The sequence below is a fragment of the Pholcus phalangioides genome, unplaced genomic scaffold (assembly GCF_987345545.1).
Source record: "Pholcus phalangioides strain wild (caught in Gottingen) unplaced genomic scaffold, Ppha-v1.0 ptg000039l_1, whole genome shotgun sequence".
NCBI lineage: Eukaryota > Metazoa > Arthropoda > Arachnida > Araneae > Pholcidae > Pholcus > Pholcus phalangioides.
In genome coordinates this window covers 3,956,787-3,983,100 of record NW_028301625.1, presented here as the reverse complement: position 1 = coordinate 3,983,100, position 26,314 = coordinate 3,956,787, and the positions used below count along the sequence as shown (strand labels likewise).

The 26,314-nt window shown below is 36.2% G+C and overlaps 1 protein-coding gene across 2 annotated transcripts in view; it reads left to right on the top strand.

Moving 5' to 3' along the window:
• Positions 1 to 26,314, top strand: part of Fur2 (furin-like protease 2) — a 162,158-nt gene that overhangs the window by 21,264 nt on the left and 114,580 nt on the right. For both annotated transcript variants that reach the window (XM_089253426.1, XM_089253427.1), the window contains exons 3-6: positions 7,651 to 7,761; positions 12,422 to 12,556; positions 23,661 to 23,731; positions 25,353 to 25,441. In XM_089253426.1, the coding sequence (XP_089109552.1) occupies positions 7,651 to 7,761; positions 12,422 to 12,556; positions 23,661 to 23,731; positions 25,353 to 25,441 (406 nt within the window). The remainder of the gene's footprint in view (positions 1 to 7,650; positions 7,762 to 12,421; positions 12,557 to 23,660; positions 23,732 to 25,352; positions 25,442 to 26,314) is intronic.

Genomic DNA, 26,314 nt, shown 5'->3' with positions numbered 1-26,314 from the left:
GAGTCGGAAGGTATGAAACAGCGGTTGCAGAATAAACAAAAAAATAGGTTAATGGATGGGTTTGGTCCCCTCTTACAGATATACAGGTCTTCCAGCGTGATTTCATACTTGAAATAAGGCAGTTTATCATTTCCTGTGGCAATTGGTCCCACTCGTTCAGCAATGCTGTTTTCATTCCCTAGATGGTTCCCAGAGGGGGGTTGCGAGTTGCAATTGCCCTCTCCAGAGCGTCCCAGACATGCTCTATAGGGTTAAGGTCTGGAGATCTGGCTGGCCAATCCATCAGGCGAATATCCTCACTCTCTAGAAAATCGTCGAGCAGAAGAGCTCTATGTGGCCTCGCGTTATCGTCCATTAAAATGAACTCGGGGCCAACTGCACCCCTGAAAAGGCGAACATAGGGCTCCAAGACCTCATCCCTATACCTCACACTAGTCACAGTGCCTCTTTCAAAGACATGGAGAGGTGTGCGGCCATCCAACATGATGCCTGCCCAGACCATTAAACCTCCTCCGCCATAATGGTCGATTTCGCAGACATTGGAGGGTAGATAGCGGGTCCCTGGTTCTGTCCATATGAACGTACGGCGAGAATCTGTGCTTAGGCTGAACCGGGACTCATCAATGAAGAGAACAGTCGCCCATTGATCCATACTCCAATCTCTATGCTCTCTGCACCATGATAAACGGATTCTCCTGTCCGTACAAGTGAGCGGGACGCAAACAGCAGGTTTTCTTGCAAACAAGCCTCTCTCATGAAGTCTTTTGGAAACAGTCACCCTTGATACACGGGTTCCTGTGGCTGCATACAAGTCACGAGAGAGTTGAGAAGCTGTAGCACTCCTGTTACGCCTCGCTATAATCGACAAATGGCGATCTTCTCTGACCGTCGTGGCTCTTGGATGACCTTGCCCAGGCTTTCTCTCGATGGATCCGGTATCCTGGAACTGTTTCCATAAGTTACACATGACGCTGGGCGTTAAATTGAACTCTATACAAATCTGGACTTGAGATTGGCCTGCTTCTAGCCTCCCCACAATTTGCCACTTCATTCCATCATCTAAACGTTGGTGGTTACTCATTTTTACTGTTACAATTTTAAATTAACCGATTGCTGCAAAATAACACCAAGAAATTCGCCAAGGTGTGCTAGCGAACGAAATGCGTCTTAACTTACGCGCTTATAAAGCCTGTTTTTCTACTGGCTCCGCCTACACACACACGTGTACGCTTACGTATTTGACGTACAAAATTTGCAATTTTGTCTAGAAGCAGTGGCTTTACATTGAGTTCAGTTCTTTTCATGAAATTCGATAAAATATGCAAATTCTCTTAATTTATTTCACCAGTGTATTAGAATTGTTATAGATCAGGAATTCAAACTGATCAGACTAAAGTTATTTGTTAAGTTGTTGTCATCTGTATCTAGAGAGAACATTGTCTTGGCAACTCCATACCAGTTAGTTTATTTATGAAAGATTATTGTTTCCTAGCTGTGGTATATTTCTAAAACCATTCAGAAATGAGTGTTTTTTGCAAATGAAATCATAAGTTTTAGGTTTCGAGCTGTTGTAGCATAGGTACAAAGATAAATTTCATCAGAAGGATATTTACAGATCTTTTTGTACAGTTTTTCTGCACAAGCTGATCATATTAATCCAAGATTTCTTGTACCTATAAACTGGGAATTTTTCTTAAGTGGAAAGTTTTTCTTAATGGAGTGGATGAAGTTTATTAATTTTTAATATTGTAGCTCTAGTGAGAGTTATAATAAAAATTAGAGAGAAAACTACAGATCCCACTATGATTGTAGAATTGAGTATGATGATTGGCTTTTTATTAACAGTTAATGGTTATTAACATCAAAATTCAACTTGCAAACATCAGTAAAACGATTCATGATAACGTGTTGAAATGCTCCAGAATATATATATTCATATAATTTTGAAAAAAATTGGATGAGAATGAATGATGAATACACGTGGATGTATTAGTAGATACTCTAGTTGATTTATTGTGCAACACGATCAATCCATTTTCAGGGAGATTATCCAGATAATTGGTTTTACATTCAGTTCATCAGATGAGATATCTATGTTCGTGTCACCTATTAGTAATACATTCTATTTATTTAAAATAATAAATATAGAATTAAATGATCAAATTACTACATCATATAATAGAATTATGTGATGGTTATAACCAAAATAACCATCAGTTTATCTTTGGTTTACTTGATCAAACTGAAAAATTCATTGTTAAAATAATTTATTGTGAAAGAGAGTTATTGATTTATACAGTTAGAACAGGGAAATTTAAACAAATACTATGTAAAAAACATTCAGAAGATTGTAAAGGGCACATTTTGATTTCATCCAATATTCTAACCTTTTTTGATAAAATACCATTACTACTCCTGATCTGGAGTGATCTCTGCAACAGTGTATTTTGCCAAAATTATCAATATTATACAAATTTATTTCATCTTCATGTATCCAAATTGCCTACAAAATTAATACATCTATTTCAAATGTAAATTTATGGAGGAGTGCAGGGCTCGGCACGGGTCACTTTTTTCACTAAAAGTCACTTTTTTAGAAACTGGTCACTTTTATTACGTATTTTCAGGCCCAGGTCACTTTTTTAGCAAAAAAACCTCGGTCTCGCGCGCTTTTCTGCTGTCAGTGTTTTTCTTTTCTTCAAGGAGGAACTTTACCTGTTCAATATCGCTAATTTTCTCCCTCCCTTCATTGAACTACGATCGAAGGCATCTTATCTTCCCGGGAGCATACCGTGTGACGTCAGCATAACTTGATTTCAAGGCGCTTGGAAAAAGAAAGCGCCTTGGTTAAAGAATCGTCATTTTATGGAAAAGCCGGTCGGAAAAAAAACTAGCATAAAAGGCGTACTTACAACAAAGAATCCCCCCCCCCTACTACCATTCTTTCTTATTTCCCCACGCGTGCTCACTCGTTCTTTCATTTTCATCTTATTTTAAAATTGATCCTTTATTTTATTTGTTTTAAAAAATTTTAGTCCTAAGGGCCGAATTCCTTTCTTGGAGCATCGAGCAAGTTACATTTGTTGTTTGTTCTATCGTTACTTTTGTTAAATGTTATTTGAAATGACGATTAGAGAGCCCGTGCAGAAGCTAACTTACGCGCAGCGGGAGAATACCAAAGCGCGTATTATTAATACGTATTAATACGCTTTGGAGAATACTGTTGTAGCTGGCCAAGGTTAAAGAAGCTCGCATGTATTTTGAATTTACTTACAATAAAAAAAAAACATCCGATTGAAAATCGCGATCTATCGACAAATAAAATTCGCACTATTTTTCTAACTGGATTTAAATCTCAGCAAGAAACCGTACCCCCAAATTTGATCGAAAGGAGAACTATTTATGAAAAGATCACAGAATCCTGCAATTCAACATTTAGTTTAACACAAGGGTTTCCAAATCAGATGAAAATTTGTCATCAGGCTGATAAAAACTCTTAACGTGCATGCGAGCCGTAACTAGAGACGGATTTAACGATGGGCACACCGAGCGCGCCTTTGGCCCCTACTTCACATTTTTTTCCTAATTTAAAGGGCCTAATATTAATTTTTTTTATGCCCGGGCCGTAACTTAATTTAGAGCATCTTCACGATACTAATTGTTGACTTAATATTGTTGGATTGTTTTCCTTTTTTTTTCTCTCCATGCACGTGCGGGAACCGGTTGTTCCGACGCTGTATGCAAATCGGCGGCGGCGTACCCTCACGGGAGCACGGATATATAGACTGGTTTTTTCTCTATAGGTGAGATGTCTGTTTTTTTCCGCATGGATGTATGTCGGGATTCGATTTGTTTCTCCCTTTTGATTGCCGGCCGTATTTTTGATGAACGAAAATGATCTTGTTTTTTGTTTTTGCAACTTTTATGGAAAAAGAGTTAAAAATGAACTTCTGATCATTGTTTTTCTTCATCTCAGTCGGTACGCTCTGCCCCCCAACAAATATCGACATCTTGCGCGCTATTCTTGATGTGTAAAAAAATCTTATTTTTAGACCTCGGAAGTTATTTAAACGTTTGTCTCGAGTCTGTTATGACCGCAATAGGAGAGGGCGGGGGTCTGGTTCCACGGGTGTTGAACGAAGAAAGGTGCCAAGTTTACTCATTTTCTGTTAAAAAGAGTGGATACCGGCCCCGAGCGATAGTAAATTTTCGTTCGTACTTGCGACCCGGATTGCTACTTACCGTGATCAGATCCAAAAGCGGGGGGGCAATGCCTTGGACGGCGTTTTTGATGGAATGGTATATTTAAGAAAAGGCAATAAAAATTCCTTTGCAAAATTATCGAATTTGACAATCAAGGGGCAGTAAAATTACGTTTCTCCTCCAGAAAAAACAATTGTATTACGGCCATGGTAATTCGGGTGTCCCGGATGGAGGCGAATTCACTATTTTTGTTCGTTGAAAGTTACGGGAGGAGTCAGCGCTGACGTGGCGACTTGTTTTCGCGCTAAAATAGGTAGCCCTGACAGCAGCATCCATGAACTCTATCAACCGCATTTATAAACCCCGTATGTTGTTGATTGGATTTTTCTGTTCATTTCATCCTAATTTTCCGTATTTCCCGATATATTCCTATCGATTTTCGCATATTGCCGCATATTAGGTTAATTCATATTATAAATTATATATTTTTTTGTAATTTTTTATGTGCCCTTTGTCAGCCATCTTGATTGACTACCGCAAAACGGCGATTCCTTGGCGCGAAAAAAAGTCGCCACGTTGGTGCTTACAAGGTTCATGGGAAATTTACCGGGGAAGGCCGCTGAGTCTCTTTTTCTGTTAAAAATTACGGGGGAGGCCAAAATTAACATCTTGCGCCATCCTGCTCCTATAGTGTTTTCGTATTTTTCTGCGCCAAATAGCTAATTTTGCTTCGTATGTCCAGAATTTCTTAAAGGACGCCAAAAATTTTTTGTTCCTGCTTACCGTGAAACGATTCTTTCTAAGAGCGTGTTTTATATATATATTCCACTGTACGCCTTATTTAAACTATCGGCCTTTCCATCGTAAAACCCCGATAATATCCGTGATTGTGCAACTGAAGATAGTTTGCAATGGTCTTTCAGCTTTAAAGTGCAAATGCGAGTCAGTTGCCGTTTAAAAAAAAGTCGCCACTGGAAGCAGCAGAAATTACTGTAGTCGATCGTCATTGCGTCAAATCCAGATGTTTCGTGAAAAAAATTTCCATTCCGGAAGTAAAAAGTGTTTTCGCCGAATTACGAATGTTAATTTAGAAACTTTGCCGAATAACGAGTGTCAGATCGCTAATCTCGCCAAATAATGCGTACTTAATCGCCAAACGTCGTGTTGATTCTTCCGAAATTCTCCCCCATTTTGCAACAATTTCTTTCCGAGTATAAAAAACGTATAGAAAATTTTTTGCTCATTTGAAGTGCTGCTGTTCAAAACAGCAAATAGTGCCCTCAGTAAGCAAAAATCATCTTAAATAGACTGGTGTGAAAATTTTTATGACAGCATCTCTTTCAAACAAGGTGTCGTGTCAAAAGCCTGAAACACCAAAAACAAGCTGATGAAAAGATTTTTGATAACAAAAGATAGTGCAGTTTTATTTTGAAAAGGGATGGGGGTTAACGAAAATATTCTTGTTAATTTCCCTGCTCCAATAAATATCTGCTCCAAATCCTACATTTTGCTGCTCCAAAACTGATCCGAATCCTATATTTTGCTGTTCCGAATCCTATATTTTGCTGTTCCAAATCCTGAATTTGCTGCTCCAAAACTGATCCGAATCCTATATTTTGCTGTTCCAAGTCCTGAATTTGCTGCTCCAAAACTGCTCAGAATCCTGAATTTTGCTGCTTCAAAGCTGCTCCGAAATGGACTTTGTCACTGTCACTTCCCACCCCTGTGTTTCTGGGTAAAGGAGTAAATGTGGTTTTTTTTGCAGGGGTGTATGCTGTGTGTAAAAAAGGGAAAATAGATATTTTTACAAATTTTTCTCTCGAAAAGCAAACAATTTCAAAACTGGTTTATTTTCTCCCTCCCTCAAGGACAGTATTATTTTGGTGCCCCCCCCCCCTGTAAAATAGTACTCGCCCACTTTTCCCAGTCCAGCCATAGGTGGAGATACTTTAAGGTCTTAGGGGTGTGGCACGATGACAATTGATATACATCATATATATGTATACATCAGTAGGCTCTGCCATTGACGCTGGGGGGGAGGGTGGATTGCCCCTCCCTCAACATATAATAATTAAAATAATTTAGTTAATTTAATAATTTGAATACTTTATTCAATTTAATAATTTAAATATTTTATTCAATTTAATAATTTAAATATTTTATTCAATTTAATAATTTAAATATTTTATTCAATTTAATAATTTAAATATTTTATTCAATTTAATAATTTAAATAATTTATAATTCAGTAATTTAAGTAATTTTTTAATTTAATAATTTAAAATGTTAAAAATTTAATTTTATGGTTTTTAATCATTAAGTAAATTTCTTAAAATTTGTTGGAACATATTATACAAATCTAGGTATGTAAATCAAATTTGTACTAGTTAAAAAAAGTTTGAGTACATTTTGTATACTGTCATTCATAGCATAACATGAATGAAAAATCCACTGGAATGTAGATGGGACAAATTCTCTCATCAAATTTTGTGTTATTTCATTTTTTTCCCTTCTTTGAATGGGAAAAATTTTTCCCGCTTTGAAGTTTTTCCTGCTTAAATTGATTTTAAGATGTGTTGTGGAAAACAACATGGGGGAAGGCATTGCTGCTGTTACTTAAAAAGGATGTAATGTAGTTATTCTCTCACACATAGTTGTTGATAAATTTGATAAGTTATTCAAAACTTTTCTGGTTAGCAGAATGCGCTTGAGTTTGATTTAATTATTTCATGCTATTATGTAAAAAAAGCAATTTCAATGAGTTCTATTGAAATGCAAAGTTAAAACTAAATTCAATTTCAATTCATTCAATTTGGTAATAAAAATTCATTGTCCATTTGGTCTCTCTCTCTAAAAATATTTTGGTCACTATTTGGTCACTTTTAAACATTTCGGTCACTATTTGGTCACTTTTAAACATTTCGGTCACTATTTGGTCACTTTTAAACATTTCGGTCACTATTTGGTCACTTTTTCAAACATTTTGGTCACTATTTTCACTAATTTTGAGGCCATGATCCGTGCTGACCCCTGGGAGTGGGAGTAGGTAATCTAAGTAGTCATAATAGTGAACTTCTAATATTTATATGAAATATATTAATAAAAACATTTGAATTGTAGAGGGAATTTTGTTAAAAAAAATTATGGAAATCGTCTTTAGAATATAGAATTTGGTTTGAGCAAACATTATCAAGATTCAAATAATCATCATTAATTTGTGGGAACATTTGTGTATGTTTTGGTTTTTTATGAATTTATAAAATTAATTTATTATTGGAAAAAAAGATTTGTCAACTTTTTATACTTTTAATAAACTACTCACATCCCCTCCCCCATATGCAGTTGGCACTCGGTTGTAGTACTGTTGACTGTATTATGTACAGCTTCATTTTTTTTTTTTACTATAAATTTGCTCATTGGATGCTCTTACTTTGTTGTTTGTTTTTAGGTCTTGTGGTTTGAACAACAACATGTGAAGCGTCGGATGAAGCGAGATTTTTCCAGACATCTGCCTCACCATGAATATCCAGATCCTTTATATAAAGACCAGTGGTTTTATGTTAGTTATTCACAAACTTCAAGTGTTATTTTAGTCTCGGCTAAATGGTGTTCAATGAAGATTTTTTTTTCTTTTGGCACGGCATATAAAGACTCAGTAACTTCTACTGTTCATTTAGTTTTAAAAATACCAATAACTGTGCTTTTTTCGTTATAAGGCATCGTCAAAAGTATGGCATCTAAAAGTGAATAGATTGACTGTTTCACAAATTTTCAGGAAAATTAATAGAAATGAGTCCGTTATCCACAGTCTAACCAAGAAATAGTGATTTTATCTGAAAGAAACAAACTGTAGGGTCAAGAAAAACAACAGAAAGAGATAACATTTGTGTTCATTGTAAAAATTTTTACTCAGAAAGTATTTGGCATATCAACTGTAATATCTCAAAGTATACAGTTCATTGAAGTATCATAGAAAGTAGTAACATTGTGTGTTGCAAAATGAGTTTGTTCACGAAACTTTATGTGCACCACAAACAAGCTTGATTATCATGTGTTAGTTCTCATATGCGAATACACAAATGTGTAACAGATGTTTTGTTTGATGAAAAAAAAATTCCACTTGGATAACCCAGATGGCTGGAGCTGTTACTGCCATGATTTGAAACTTGAACTTTGCAATATTTCCAGTAGATAGAATAGAAGAGCATCTGTTGCAGTACTTGAAGGTTTTCTATTCAAGTCACACAATGTTACTGCTTTGTAGGATACTTCATAGCATTGTATACTTTTTGAGATACAGTGGAACTTTGGTTAATGAGCATACTTCGTTCGATGAATGCATTTGTTATCTGAATCACTGGTATACAAATCATACTTCTCTATAGGAAATATTGTGAACTCTGATGATTCGCTCCACAATTATTCATTAACATAAAAATGACTAATAAAAACGACATTTAATCGACAATATAACTCAATAATAATAGTATAATAATTAATAACTCTATATAATGCAATAACACCATAAAACAAACATAGAATACAATTTTCGATGTGTACAAATGAACTTCCTCTAAATGACGAGAGAGAGGACTACTATTTTTTGGATATTTTACAAACTCATTGTCTGTCAACTGATTTTTTTGTTTGTGTCTTTGTAGAAGAACCCATCCAATGACACTCACTTTTGCCTCATTTGAAGTGAAGGATTTATTTCTCTCTTTTTTCTTCTCAGACGACATACCGTCCATAAGCTGTTGCATGGCATGGAGATCCATCAGTTTGTCTGTGGTCAACTCCTGGCCATGTTGCTCCACTAGTTCTTGAGTGTCATTCTCATTCATTTCCAATCCCATGGTCTTTCCTACATCCTCCAGCACATTTGGTCATTGCTTTGGTACTCTTGTAACTCTTTTTGCTGTATTTAGTCCTCTTATTTCTTTGATATTGTGCAAATCATAGAAGTAGATTTATAGAATGTTGCAATATCAACTATTCCCATACCCTTGCTCCTACTTCTCGGTAATTTTCTCTGTAAAGGCTTACTTACAAGACAAATGAATGCTGCATGATATTTCTACGACTAAATGAACGGTAAATTTAGTTGGGTCTTTTATACATTATGCAGAAATACTGTCCACGTGCAACTCTCAATGTCCTAATCACATTTTGGTTGCCGTTTTAATCCATGTACGTGTAGCGCTGCTTCACAGTGGTGGAGGCAAATTTAAGATTAAAAAAGCCCTTCAGTTCTCGATCAGTTTTTTTCAGTTGATCAAATTCACAGCTTCTTGTTGAATCAACTTTCTCAAGGGATTTATATAACATACAGTACATAAAAACATGATTACAGTCCACATAAACCAGTTATCTGACTAATTAATTTCTCTATGTGCTACCCATGTTGCCCCTTTTTCATGAAGATGCATATGCTTTTTCTATTTTTCCCAAGTTTGAACCTATTAAAATATATTTTTTGATTGAATTTTTTATAAAATTCAAAGTGATGTTCTTTGCACACAGTATATTTAAAATCATAAAAATAATAATAAAAGTTAATTATCAAAACTAATTAGTTTTCTAAATAGAAATGTTAAATTCTTAATTAAATGCAATGACAGCATGTGTTGTTCAAGTTCAAAATGAATGCAGGAAAACATTTCTCATTAGCTCATGTTAAATATCATGTATTGAAATTTATAAAATGACACATGTAAATGTTAAATTTTTTCCTTGTATGTTACTAATTTTAAGACAGAATATGTATTAAAAAAATGCTTGGGGATGCAGCCTTGCAAAGCATGGTGAAGATAATAGTATTAACCCCAGACCTTGAAATATAATTGTTCAACTCCATCTAGGTTCAAGATAATAAAGTAGAAGGGTATGCCTGTACAGGTGGCAGCAGCTGCATGACTAATTATTCTGTCATATCCATGTGATAAAGACAGAAAATCTGTATTAAGCACCACTGTTATGTATGGCCGCAATGCAAATGCTGCTATAGCAAGATGTCTGGTTAAACACTTCTATTCTAACTACTCAAAATAGCTGAATAAAAAAAGAGGGCAAGATCTTGGCTTAACCTCTTTATGATCATGGGTGTAAAATTATGGCCAAACTCCAGTGGAATAAATTCAAACAATTTTTCTTTCCTCTCAATCATCGCAAAGCTTTATAGTACCCCTATTATCTACAGAAGTTGCTTTTTCTTTTCTTCCTTTCTTTCTATATTCCTATTAATGATTTTTTCCCATTCATATAATGTATTTTTCTACTATATGCATGCTAGAGTGAAAGAAAGCACATAGAGTGAGAGATGAAAAAATATGACTCTAAAAAAAACTCTCTGGGACTAAGCAAGCATTGATAGAGCAGGGGGTTTCAGATTTGCTGCCTTTTGATGACGGGGGGGGGAGAAGGGGTTTTGAATGATGCTCACATCATCAACCATCCTTTAAAAAAATATTAAATGTTGTTAATGGCACCTTTATTGGGAATGTCATAAACGAGAAGAACCTATTCCTAGTTTGTGGGTGCCTGAACTAACATTCCTCCCTATTGATAAGTCCTGTATAGATCTTTCTCTAGTACAATTCTACAAACCATCCCCCCATGTCCTGTCTTGCTTATGGTGGGGAGGGGGTTGGCTAAACTGTTTCATGTCCACTCAGTGCATCACATGCACTGTTCTTGTGATTTGCTGGACTCTTGTACATGAGCAGATAGATACACGCTCTTCAAACAGGAGGGATGTGGTTCACCGAGGGTGTGCATGGTGATCAGGTGAAATTGCCTATATACTTTTACCCTGCTGTCTATGCTAATTATTAAAAATTTTCATGAGTGTCAGATCACCCCCCCCCCCCCATGCTCGAGTGGCATGGTGGTAAGATGCTCGTCTACCATCGTGAAGGTTGTTGTCAGGGTCCCGGGTTCGAACCCAAGGGAGGATATAGATAAGATATTTTCCCTAACGAACTCAAGGCGACCACCGATAGACAGCGCCTTCACTTCCAACCCATCTCACTAATGGCAGTAAATTGCAATATAGCGATATGGCCAGAGATGGTGTTTGGTGAAGTAGATCCCCCCCCCTTTCCCACCCCTGTACAGTCTATGCTCCTGTATGACAGACGAGAAAGCAAGCGGCAATGATTTACTCGTTTGTGTGTTAGTGAGATATTGAAAAAGAAGTAAATGTTTGGTGTATTAAATTTACTATTCTAAAAAATGTTTGATCACTCATGGTGTGGGCCTACCTTGCGCTCAGAAAAAAATTAGTAATCATTGGCTAGCCAAGACCAGATACATCAGCAAAACAAGCTGCAATAATTGCATTGTACAAGAAAATAGAAATTTCTCAAATGGTTTTTTAAGTAACTATCTTGTCATTGACTGATAAACATCTCTGGAATTTAGGGAAACCATGATGAAGACAAGAGCTCAATGCTCTGTACTTTGCACCAACTAGCATCGGGTATCTATACCACTCCTTCAATTGATGCTTAACCTAAACCAGTAATTAATAAACTTGAAACACAAGCTAAAAATATAGTGTGTTCAGTCTATACATATCAAGTTAAAAAAAATAGAGGAAAGTTGGGAAAAAACAGTTAAATGCGACATTTTTTGAAAACTTTTTGTAATTTAAAGTATATTTTGAAAGTCAATGGTTAGAGATATCCGCTGTGCAAATAATTTGGGACAACCTGTATATATAATCATGTGAAAAATAATCCCTTTGCAAACACAGCAAAGTACGGCAGTGTCACTCCCTATGTATATTCTTGAAGAGCAATCCAATCAGAGGCATACACAGAATCACCCTTTGGAGGGGCACAAATGGCTTAATGGAGGTCACAAGGAATTAATTTCCGAAAAATAAATTTTGAGTTCTTAGCCTTCAAATATCATTGAAATTAACAGAAATTGATTATAATAAAAAGGTATTTTCTTTTGATATTTTAATTTTTTTAAAACACTTTTTTGCATCAAAATAAAATGGGACATATGGTAATCATATGCATCCGAGTTTGTTTTGAATATAGTTATCGAAAACCAGAGTCAAGATGTAATCTCGTATTGAGCTAGGCATACCTAAATTTAATGGGGTTTTTTTTGCAAAAATACATATAAAAGACAACAAAAACCACATACAAAACAAAAAACCTATTTTAATATCATTTATGATGCTTTTTCTGTATCATTTTATCTAGCATGGTGGCGGACAAGGAGGGTTTGACATGAATGTGCTACCTGCGTGGGAAGAAGGCTATACTGGTAAAGGTGTTGTTGTCACTATTTTGGATGATGGTATTCAGAGAAACCACCCGGATCTAGCACAAAATTATGTGAGTTTCATATGCTCAAAACAGTGTTTCAAATCTTTTTATTTTGGTTTATTTACACTAGTAATCGCAAAATAATCTGTTGAAGTAAATCATTTAGTAAAAATTTTTATGTAAATATGTCCTCAATCATAGTAATATTTAATGAGTGAGAAATATATATATGTGCAAGCAGGGCTTGATAAAAAAAATAATCACCAGTTAAGTTTCTTAACCCTTTAAAAAGTTTTTAACATTTTCCTGATCCTCAATTATAATTGCCACATTGGAAATTAAACTGTCTAGAAATTGCCACTGACTTTCAAGAATTTTTTTTTTGGAGTTGGCAAGCTGATAAATGCTCCCCCCAACAAGAAAGTTGACTCTGCCCATCATTTTTATTTCCTTCACTATGATACAAAGACATCTGCCATGAAGTGTGTGACTTTCTAGGAAAAGAATTTTTGTTGGAAAAAAAAATCATTTTGTATTTACATATTGAGTGTGTATTTCTTTACTGTGGTGAAAGAAAAGGGAAAATACACAGTCTCTATCTTTCTCTCTCCTTTTGTTATCTAATTTTGAACAAAAGCTGACTTTGCCCACTGGCAGTTGATTGATTGGAGGAGGGGGGATGAAAAACATGTTTGATTGTAAAAACAACTTGAACGTTTATTTGGGCTCGTCAACACCGAAATAAAAGCGTTTTAAGAACCCGAGATATTTTGGTTTGACCAAAATAAAGCAGATAAAGTTTAACTAGATATCTTTGGATTGTTGCTGTAAGGTTTAAGACTCAAGAATGATTTTTATTCCCCTCAAAAAACTGTGAAACACTTTTTCCATTACTTACTGATACCTTTGTCTGTTGGTACGAAGCATGGTTCAAAATTAAGAGGCAATCAGTAATGAAATGTGAGCATTTTCGGTACCCATTGTGCATATAGTTTCCGATAACTCAGAGTTTCAGTCACGATTCTCAACAATGTTGTCCTAGAAACTTCTGGAAATTCTAAAGAAAGATTGCTTATCTCGTAAAGCGACAACTTTCTTTCACTTTTACATTCACACACTCAATGAGATTGTCAGTCCGGACACTAGGTCTGCTACTCCTCTGCTCATCATGAACATTCGAACAGCCTTCTTTAAACTCACAAAACCATTGCCTCATTTTTCCTTCACTCATTGCAATAGGCCTGTATGTTTCACACAATTGACGGTGAATTTGAGCAGCAATATGTCCTCTTGTGTTTAGAAATCTAATAACTGATTGAATTTCACAATTGGTGAGATTTGTTATTACCGCACTCATTTTAACACAGTCTTGCGAAGGCAGAAAAAAATCAAATGACAGCAATATGGCAGTTGCATTCCCAGCAGACCAAGTAATGCTACTACGCATGCGTGAACCAATCGGTATTGACATTCGTTTTTTATATGTAATCGCCCTTAATTTTGAACCGCACCTCGTAGATACGCTGCCGTTAATTCCTTAAATTTTGTGTTAAACTTGGCCTTCAATTTGGCAATGAGAGTTGAAGTTCAGGCCCATAACCAGAAATTTTATTCAGGGGGAGGGGGACCAAAGTGATAGAACAATAGATTTGGCAATCTTTTTCCGGTCATTTTCTCACATTTTGGGGGGACCAGACCCCCAAGTCCCCCCCTTCTCGGTAGGGCCTTGCTGAAGTTGCATAGATCAGTAGTTCCCTAACCTTTTTTTAAAATAGAGGACTTATTCAGGAGAATAGTTCATCACATATCAGTTACACAACCTTAATACATTGAACTACCTCAGAATTGAGCAACAGTTATACAAAACATGCAAACCTCATTGTGGTACCTGTTCCCATTTGTGCACGTAAGGAGCATTGCTGGCATAAATGTTAAGTTATTTATATTGTCTAGTTCTCCTTAATAGGGGTGGGTAATGTTCTCTCTAAGCTCTCTAGGACCAAAGACACTTCTATGCATACAGAATGTTTACCACATAGAGGGGATTCATTATGTTGTGCACAGATTTTGTTATACAATGAAATGCCTATATAAAGATACTCAAGCAGCCGAAGAAATGTATCGTTATAAAAGAGTTATCAAGAAAAACTCCTTTGATTATAAATGATCAAAAGGCATTTGATTCGGTCCATAATGGTAAACTCTTGAAGCGTTTACAGGAGATTGGGGTTTGGGGGAAATTTGTTGAATTGGATAGAATTGTGGTTGAGAGATAGGTCACACAGAGTTATGGTGAATGGGGAATTTTCTGATATGGACAGGTGTGAAAAGTGGACTCCTTCAAGGAAGTATCATTGGGTCCATACTTTTTCACTTTTCATCGATAAACTCGATCAGGGTATCAACGGCAAATTCTCAGTAGCAAGCTCTCAGATGACATGAAGCTGAGGGGGGTATTTGGGAATCCAAGCGATAAGGAGATGGTCTGGAAGAACTTGAATATCAGTGCAGCATGGGCTAATGAATAAATAAGTGCATAGTTGTTTGTTTTGGTTCGAACAACCCACTTTTCACTTAAGAGTTGAATGGAATTATTATTAATTCTCATTTACGAGTGGCTTTGGTTGTCTTAACATTGTTCAGCGGTGGTCAAAAAAGTGAATAGAATACTATATGTATGTTTGGATGATGATTTTTTTGCTCGGCTAAGATACATGAAATCAATAGGCTTTCTGGATATTATGCCAAGGTGAACAAGAAAAAAGTGTTGTTCCCGGTGGAGAGGAACAACACTTTTTTTTCCTGTTCATCTCAGCATAATATCCAGAAAGCCTATTGATTTCCAATACTCTGTTTCATTTTTGAAAAAAAAGGTCTCTTCACGTTCTCCTGAAGTCATACTTCCACTTTTCTGAGGCTTAGTTAGTCCTGGACTGGAGTGTGGTTTGAAGACCATACATGCAGAGGAACATAGACTTGGTTAAGGGTGTGCAGAGAAGAGATATGCATGCTCTTGTTAGCAAACAGGGCTTGATTTCATGAATATGCAGCATACACCTGCATTGGAGAAATGCAGGTCGGGATATGATCGAAGAGTTTAAAATTTTCAACGAATGGATAGGATGGACCATGAGTCATTAATATACTGTCAATCAACTGCTTCAGTAAGGAGACACCAATATCAATTAGTAGCAGCTGTGGTGGTTCAGTGGTCATAAGTCCCGGGTTTGAATCCCACCATCCCCACATTGGTGGTTGGCTGAAGTTGGTTTTCTGTGGTTCCCAACTTTGAGATGCGAATGCAAGCCGATCTCCCCATTAAAAAGTCTCGCCACAGAGAGCAACAGGCCTACAACGGTAAAATATTCAAACATTACACTTCACTCATAGTCCAATATGTGGTAGATGGCAGCACTATACAAGCATTACACAGAAACAAGCTTCACGTTAGGTTCACAACACTGACACGCATATCCTAACATGTACTAATTCTTTAGAAGCTGTGTAAAGGAATATGGACAAGGTACATGGGTGGTTTAGTAGTAGTAGTATCATTTAGTAAGGGAAAATTCCAGGTTGTGGTGTTATGAGTTTTTCCTCTAATAGGGTTGTTAATAAATGGAATAGATAACGCCTGGAGGTCGTGAATTATAGCACAAATTGACACATTTAATTGCAAAAAATATGGGGAAAATATTTGTCCACTCTAGGAAGGATGCCAAATCTGGGATGAAGGGGCAAAAAAATCTTATTGATTAAAAAAAATAAGGGTGAAATGTTTCTGTTCTCTCATTGGAGGGGGTACTAAACCTGAGGGGAAAGGGCAAAAAAATAATTTTCCTAGGAATTGCTGGAATAGGAAAAAAATTGTGATGGGGTGGGCAGGAGCAACACCAGCCAGCTATAGCATAAAGCCTCCTCCCGAGATTTGTGATGTCATCAACATTAGACGGTCAAAATTTATCATCCCTGTAAGGTGGTTTTCCAGTAGCACCACAAACAAGCAACATCCACTGTAATGCTGATACATTATATATTTGACCCATTGCAAATATATATTTTTCTTAATGTTATAGAAAAAGAGGTTGAATTATAGCAAATAATTGAGCACTCGTGCGAATAGATGAGTTTATACTTATACAAATACAAATACAAATACAACGCCACAACAGGCAAAATGCCCAACGAGGTGGCTGATAAAAAGATGCCCATAAAAATATGGTTGTCATATGTTTCAAAAATACAGCAACCCAATTAAAAATGCAATTAACACAAATTACAAACAATATATACACATGATAAAATATTATACAATGCCCATAAAGAATACTTATGGTCGTCTTATTCTAAGAATGGATAGCTTCTCGATTTACCCCAACATGTTTATCGTATTTCTTTTTAAACGTGTCAATTGTGTTACAATTTACTACCTCCGGGGGTAAGCTATTCCATTTATTAACAACCCTATTGGAGAAAAAATCCCTGCGACACCATAACCTTGCATTGTCCCTCACCAATCGATACTGGTGTCCCCTTGTAAAAGCAGTCGATTGGCGGTGTACTAAAAGTTCACGGTCCATCCTATCCATCCCATTGAAAATTTTGAACACTTCGATCATATCTCCTCGACACCTGCGTTCATCCAATGTAAACATATTCAAAAAATGAAGTCTTTCTTCATAACTCAAGCCCTGTGTGGACACGCGTAGCTCTTCTCTGCACCCCTTCAACCAAGTCTATGTCCCTCTGTAGGTATGGTCTCCAAAACCTTACAGCATACTCCAGTCCAGGACGAACTAAGCCTCGAAAAAGCGGAAGAATGACTTTAGGAGAACGCGAAGAGACCTTTTTGAAAATGAGACCAAGCATTCTATTCGATTTTTTGACAACCGCTGAACAATGTTCAGAAAACTTAAGTCGCTCGTCAATGAGAATTCCCAAATCGGTGACTCTAGTTGCATCCGGGATAGTGACACCATTCAACTCATAAGAGAACCGTGGGTTGTTCGAACCAAAATGAGCGACCATGCACTTATCTACGCTAAACGTCATGCTCCATTCATTTGCCCATGCCGCAATCTTGTTTAAGTTGGTCTGGAGCAACTCCCTATCGCTTTCATTTCCGATTACCCCCATTAGCTTCACATCTGCGAATTTGCTAATAATTCCATCGATACCCTGATCGAGTTTGTCGATAAAAAGTGAAAAAAGTATGGGGCCAAGGACACTTCCCTGAGGAACTCCACTTGTGACGTCTGTCCAACCAGAGAATTCCCCGTTCACCATAACTCGTTGCGACCTATCTCTTAACCACGATTCTATCCAATTCAGCAAGTTGCCCCCTATTCCAATCTCGTGTAAACGCTTCAAGAGTTTGCCATGTTGGACCCGATCGAATGCCTTCTGGAAATCAAGGTAAACAATGTCGACATTTTTGCTCTTACCCAAAGCCTTAGTCACGTAATCATAGAAGCAAAGGAGGTTAGTTACACATGACTTCCCCTTCCTGAACCCATGCTGATTATCCGACAATACATTATTCTCGTCTATCCACTTCACAAACTGCCTTTTGATGATAATTTCCAAAATTTTCGAGAGGGAGCTCGTCAAACTCACTGGACGATAATTAGACACCACTTCTCTACTACCCTTCTTAAATATCGGAACAACGTTAGCCAGTTTCCAATCTCTCGGGACGATACCCTCAGCAACACTACTCCTGTATATCTGTGCGACTGGCCCCAACAATTCATTAGCACCTTCCCTGAGAACCCTGGGATAGATATCATCTGGTCCTGGTGCTTTGCTTGCACATACATTTCTTAGAAGATTTAGGACCTCCACGTCTTCCACTTGAATATCGTTGAGCGTTTTATTACCCCATGCAACACTCGTATATCGAATATCATTATCTCCATTAAAAACCGACGCGAAAAAGTCATTGAAAGCACTACACATGCCTACATTGCTCTCTACTTTTGAGCCTCCTATCGAGAGGGGGCCAACTGTCCCCTTACATCCATTATTGACGTATCGAAAAAATGATTTTGGGTCAGAGCCAATGTTATCTGCCAACCTAGATTCAACTTCCTTTTTACTATCCCTTATCGCTTTCTTCAACAGTCTTCTTTTATCAGTAAACAATGATAGGTCACCTCGTCCACTTTTATACTCTCTGAATGCTCTTTTCTTTTCAAGATAAAGGTTCCGCACGCTATCCGTGAACCATAGAGGGTGTGATGTACAAACACGCTTTTTTCGAACAAAGGGTATGACGTCGTGCAAAACACAGGACAGCTTCGTACTAAATTCTTCCCATTGACTTACCACCCCTACTGATTCCAACCGGTCTTTGAAAACTTCCGCTAACCTTCTTCGCAAAACATCAAAGTTAGTTCTCCGAAAACAAGGAACCAGTCTTTTGTTATCAACCTTACCCGAGGAAAAGTTACAGTGAAATCTGACGATACGATGATCACTGGAAGAAAACTCTTCCCCCGCCGAAACATGTTCAACTAGATCCTCAGAACTAGTAAGAACTAAATCCAAAATAGCAGTACCCCTAGTGGCTTCTGATACATGCTGATACAAAAAATTTTCGAGCACCAACTTAAGAAAGTCTCTTTCATACTGATTTCCAGATGAAAGGTTCTCCCAATCAATACCCGGGTAATTGAAATCCCCTAGTATGAGAACCCTCTTTCGCTTACACATGTAGGAAATTTCATCATGCATTTTGGCGATATAGTTTTGATCCCTATTCGGTGGATTGTAACAAACCCCAACAATAAGCTTATGACGTCTTTTGTTCTCAAGTTCAACCCATATGGTTTCAATATCACTTCTCTGCACGTTACACTCTCTAGCCTTCAAACATGATTTCACGTATATCAACACTCCACCCCCTTTCCTATCAGATCTATTTCTCAAAAAAGTATCGTATCCGGAGATGTGTAAGAAAGATTCATCCCCATCGTTTGCCCAAGATTCTGTAATGGCTATAAGATCCAAGTCCTCAACAACTATCATAGTTTCTAAAAAATCTTTCTTGTTAGCCAAGCTCCTGGCATTTATTAACACACATTTTAATTTGCCCAGTGGTTTGTTGTCAATCGAGAAGCCATCCAAGTCAGATGTGGGTAATTCCCCGTCAGTACTGTTGTGATTATCATTAACTAACCCGCATTCCCGACTACGTGGTCTGGGAGTAAAAAACCTGACCTAAGACTATCGTAAACCTCCCAGACCCCTCTCTTATTTAGATGGATCCCATCCGAACGAAGCCACCTATCGGTAAATGCGGGAAGCTCCAAGAACGTGACCCCAAGTGAGGAGCAAATGTCCTTCAGGCCTATATTGAATTGGTGGATCCTACTCCTATATCCCCTACTACCCCTTGGCAGCACTGGAATCACTGCCACATCTGAACCCCCCTCCCTAGCGGATAATAGTAAATCCCGGTATTCTGACAGAGACTCACTAATATTCGCTCCTACCTGATTTGTTCCCACCCACAGAATCACCCGCAAGGGCAACTTTCGGCGATGAAAAACGTCTCGAACGTTGCCAATCTTCCCCCCAGGAAGACAACAGTGCTCGAAACCCCGAAAATCCCTACACACTCGGTTCCCAAGTTCCCTAACCATAGAATCGCCGATGATTAAACCCCTATCACTATCCCCCTCTACCTCATCCACGACCACCCATTCGGCCTCTAAAATGTCGTTGTTCGTGGAGATTGCTTCTTCATCAACAGGTGGCTCGACGACCAGAGGGTCCGTTATAACCGGGCCCTCTAGCACCCTAACTTTTTCCCGTAGCCTCGAGTTCCAGCCTTTTTTTATCCAAGCACCCTTTACAATTGAAACTATCAGCTACTATACCCCTAGACCAGGGAAACCTCCCGTCGCAAGCTCTACACAACACTAGTCGAGGTCGAGGCATACTAACACTATTGCTAAAGCTAGATAATAATAATAATACTTAACAATACGAAAATGAGAAACGTTAACTGGAAATTAAAATAATGTAAAATACATTACTATGCAAAATATACGTAAGAGACTATACGAAAAAATTACGTAAAGTAGAATGCTCAGCACTAAATCACGAAGAATAAAATAAATATGTATATAAAGAATACAACACCCTCTAAAAAAAGTATTAAGCTACGAAGTACAATTTATACTTATTAGAATTAGCTAACTATCTCAAAACACTAACACTACAACAATAGGCCCAAATGGAAGGAAAACAACGTTATTGAGAGTACCCGGGAAAAAGTATGCACTGTTTGCTAACACTAACGTCCAAAAACCTACGAACTTATATCAAAGAAGCGAGCGAACCTGGCGAAAAAACAACGAAAATGAAATGCGAACGAGAAAAATAAATATAAGTCGATCGAAAATACACAACGAAAATTTAAAAAAAAAATGAGAGCAATAAAAAAAAAAAACCAATCTCACAATCCAACGTGCGCTAAAAAAAAAAGAAAATCACCGCAGAATATGACCCAACAATACACAACACGCTAAGTAAAACTCACGAGAACGAAGAAAAACACAAAGAAAGACACAAAATGGTGTCGGTGAGCGGAGCGCGATAATAGCACGTCCGTTCCCAACGACGGCGAAGACGATAATATTATATATAAGACGATCGAATTATAATTCAACATTATTTTCAAGCATTAAATAAGGCCAGTCTTTTTAATAATAAATTGGCAATATGTGAAAAATAACCCTTCCACCTCTAAACTTCATCAAGGGCATTAATTTTTCAAAAATGCATTTGTGTTGATTTTATCCAAAAAAATATCCATTGAATGACACAAGAAAATCGAGACCAATTCAGCTATAATATCCTTTATTTTTCCTTAAGATAGACATATGCAATAATTACTACATTTTGAATCATTTATTTAAAAAAAATGAAGAAACTTTTCATGTAATGTGTATTTTATTAAAGGGAAGAAAAAACAAATATACTTCACTTTTCTCCTTAAAATTTTCAAATGATGTATTGGATATAGATGATTGCTTGATTCTCCTTCATATTAGGAGAGGAGAGAATGTGTAAATGTGATGACGTCATGGCATCAAAAAGATTGCGGGCGAAGGCTTTCTCTATAGCTGATGTTGGCAGGAGGAGTGCAATAAACAGGTCCTGCATGGGTAGAGATTTGTCTTGAGCTGCACCTGCCATAATAATCAGCAAACTTAAAACACATACATTAAATTGCAAATCAACATTCACATTACCAATTTGAAGGAGAGATAGATAGCACTGCTTGACACACAAGCACACTAATAGGTTTCACCAATACAAATCTGACAGCTCCCATATTCAGGTGTAAAATATGTAGCAGTTTAATGGTGGTACACCACAGTTGTGGACCATCAGAGAAAAAAAAGAAAATCATTCCAGCCGGAAATCACTCAGCAAGGATTTGTATGAATCAGGAAATCATCAGAATCATTTGCTTTGAATTTAATCACAAGATGTTATTGAAAGAGCTGAGATTTTCCGAAATTGAAAATTGATCTGAAGAGAATTTATAGATTGATTTAGTAGTAAATATATAAATGTGCTTAACTTAATTGTATTTGTTTTGAGTGTGTTACCCGCATGTTATAATTTCTCAGTGTTGATGGGTTTCTCTTAGCAACTTTTTTCTTACCAGTAGAATAGTTAGCAACAAATGTAACTAAACCTAGTTATACTAGTGAATTAAACTTTTTTGTTGGTGAATTCTTTGGACAGAACATGTTTTTTTTAGAAACCAATTATTAGTTTGATTCACAATGGTACCGGTGAGTGATGGGTAGTCAACTTCATTTTTCTCGAGAGGGACCTACTTTCACTCAAAAAAAAAAATCCACATTTTGCCAATAACCTGGGTCCCAAGTTAGAATGCAGCAGCATCTCTGTAGTATTACTTATTAGTGTTTTCTTTCGTAGATATACTCTTTTATATTGGGTTGCTGTATTTTTTGGTTATAATTGACATTCATATATTTTTCTAGGCATCTTTTTTCAGCCACCTCGTTGTGCAGTTTGCCTGTTGTAGCCTTTGTGTTTGTATATGTGAACACTATAAAAAATATTGTAAATATATAGTATATTAACACTATAAAAAATGCATTGAGATAAAAGTAATATATTTTTTGCGAGTGATTATCATTATAGGGGGTATCATTATATAGGATTGTTAGTGTATTATAATATACAAAGATGTACACAAAAAAAGGATCAATTTTTGGGGTATACAGGGTTGGGGGAAAAATAAATCTCTTTCAAAGAAGTTTTGGGTCACTAATGTTCATAAAAGATTTCATCAGGCAAAACAGCATATATCCGGTAAAAAAAATTATTTTATCAATTACATGCCCAGATATTTCATAAATCTGATTTCTCAATGGAGCACATTTTCTCATCCCCTTTACTTTGCACCTGGTGGAAATCTGAAGAAAGCCTACTTCATTAAAAAAGATTTGACATTTTGCAGGGTGGATAGTGATTTCTACTATGTGGTGAAAGGGTTTAATCAACAGAAATTGATTGAGATGACATATAAAGGCATTTTCTTTCGATATTTTAATTTTTTTACAAACATATTCATGATTTTTGATCATTATGGGGAGACACTGCCTTCCCCTAATTCTCCCTGCATAACAAAATGCACATATTATAATGGCACATTAACAGCAGATAACAATTTTTTTAATGGTCTTGCCCTTTCTACTTGTAGAAAGCATATGAAAGTCTTTCATTGCTTCATTTTTTTTACCATTAAATTTTTTGTGAGTGTAATTAGTATTGAATTTTAATTGTTTAACATTCAATCGTGTATTGATATGGATATTTTGGCTGTTCTAAAGTAAATTCCTGTCAATCTATTCATATATGGTTCTGAGGTTCTTATAAAAAAATGAGGCTCAGTGATGGAAGCTTACAAAAGAGAAAAAAAAGCACACTTATTTTAAAACTTTGTCTCAAAAGCATTGCTTTGTCAAGTGATGCAGAAGGTTGAGATATAATGTACAGATAGCTCCTCCTTTTCACTTTAGAAGAAAATTATCAATATTTTTTGATTCTCGCTTCCAGTTACATTGGTTTATTTACAATTTTTCCCCTGTTTTAGAATTTACTGTTTCATTTTTTTTTTCAGGACAAGTTAGCTAGTCTAGATATCAATGGAGAGGATGATGATCCTACACCACAAGATAATGGTGATAATAAGTGAGCACACTTCACAACATGTATTGTGTTCAGTGTATAAAGTTTCGTGAAAATTTGTTGAGGAATTCATGATCAATTAAAAAAATGAATGTAAACTGATTAAATGGCTATTGTTCATTAATGATATGTAGCAATATTCAGATATAGTAACATTGATAGCAACTCTTGTAGGTTTTTGTTATCCAGACAGCATGCGATCCTGACAGGCAAAAATTCAATTTTTACATTTGTGTAGCAGAGAATGGTAGAAAGCCTTGAGGTGTAAGCTAGCTATGTTTCACATCTGTGTGTATCTATTTAAAGGTGCGTATACACTGGCGCGCGGATCATGCAATGAAAGCATTCGCAAACGGTTGTTCAGTAATTTGTACGGTGTTGAGCTGTTTTCACTGGATCCACCTGGAATTGGTTTTTTCAACAAACACAAAGGAAAGAAAGGAACACAGGAAGTTTGCGTACCCACGAGCAGATTAGAACTGCTGCAGGGAGTCATGCAATGCAAGATCGGATCGTTAGTGTATACGTGCCTTAACATGTGCTTTAGCCAGTATCAGTTAAAGTGTTTGAACAGTTTTCTTTTCTTCTCAGAACCTTGTTGGTTTACCAGATGTCAATCTATTGCATGTTTTTGAATTTTTGAAATAGAGTGTTATATAGATCTGGGGGGGGGGGGGAGAGAATATTTTTTTCATATAAAAATCATAAAGTAAGAGCTTAGCCTCTCTTCTGTATGAGCTCCAGGAAATTAATGTATGAAGATACTCTCTCGGTCTGGTTTTTGATACAATGTGGTGATCCAAGGATAAAAAAAATAAATTTATGTTCAAAAGAAAGTGTCTCTGAGTTTTATGGTTTTTCTTAAAAGTTGAATCCAACACATACATTGGGCTGTGCCTGTCCACAGGATTAAGAATTTAGTTATGAATATTATTTTTGTGTGAAAAATTACTTGCATATTTTTAAAATAAAATCTAGTTATTTATTTGTTATCGCATGGGAAAACATCAGGTTGACAACTGATGAACAAATAGGCCAAGCATCTGTAAAAGTTCTAGGTATTATACTATTCTTGTGCTAAAGTAATACAAAACACAGTTGCTGGGCTTGTCATTTAGTGTGGGAAAGTGCTTCATCTTGTTTGAAAACAGTGTTCTGCAATTACTGCTGTTTCTGTAGGAATGACTTGTGATAATTTACAAAGCATATTTTCCAATCGGTTCATATTTATTTTCTTTTTCACTTTCATTTAATTTTCTTTGTACTTTATCAGTGTTTTCTTGTTGCTTATTTGTGCAAATTCAAATTTTTTCCCACGTGTTCATGTAAGAAATGCGCCATAACAAATGATTAATTAAAAATAAGATTTCGAGAAACTTATTCTTGTCACGTCCAGAAAGTTAAACTATGCATGATAAAAAACAATGCTGCGTGAAACATAAACCAATGACATGGAAACAAAGGTAGAGTATAACGAACAAATTCACTGTTTTTTTTTACTTTGTTATAAGCGGGTCCGACTGCATATTGAACAAAAACAAATTAGTAGTGATAATGTTATTGAATGTGAAGTAATGGATTTATTCATACTGATGTGAGAGTAACAAACCTCTCTATTTTGCAGGCATGGTACGAGGTGTGCTGGTGAAGTAGCTGCTGTTGCATACAATGAATTTTGTGGAATAGGCATCGCTTATAATGCCAGTATAGGAGGTAAAATTTTGTACAAATCAATTCAATTTTTCATTCAGGTTATATATCAGTGAAATCATTCTATTTCAATTCTCCTGGGTCTCTGAAAACCAGGTTGTTGTAAAACCTGGATCTGTAGTGATTAAGTGTGTACTGTGTGTTGCTTGATTATACTTTTTACATGTTCTTTTCAAAATTTTTGATACTTGACACAATATAATGTGACAGTGGTTTCTGTGATATATTTTTTAATTATTTTATTGAATATTTTCATTCAAAACACCAATTTGAAAAAATTGTGACACGTCAACAAACCTTTTCTTCTTCCTTAAAATGGTTTTCTTTAGTTTTCTGATTTTAAAGCATGAATGTCAGTTTGTTTTAAAAAAGTCATTATAGCGAGCAGCAGAAACTAACTCCTCTGTTGTCTATCGTCATTAGGCCAAATCTTGATGAAATGTTTCATTTTGCAAGCAAAAGCTATTCTGGCATCGAAAGAGCTATTCATCACCAAATAATGGTGAAATATCACCAACATTGTCAAACAATCAGCAGGGCTCCAACTCGTCCTACTTATCCTACTTTCTTGGTTTTTCCCTTTCTTTTCCCTATTTTTTTTAACCAAAACATATTAACAAAATTTGTATAATTGGTTTTAATTGAGGAGGGAATCATCTATATAATGCCAAATAATACAAATGTAAAAAATCACTTACTATACTAATTTTCTCTTTGTTGCAATTAGGGTTTTTTTTTAAATGTAAATGATCACGAAAATTGCTTCATTGACAAATTTGTAATTTTCTTTTTTGATACTCTTGAACATTGTAAAAAATCTTCAAGTTGATTTAGAAAATTAAAAAAATGTGATTTGTGAGCCTTATTATTTCTAAT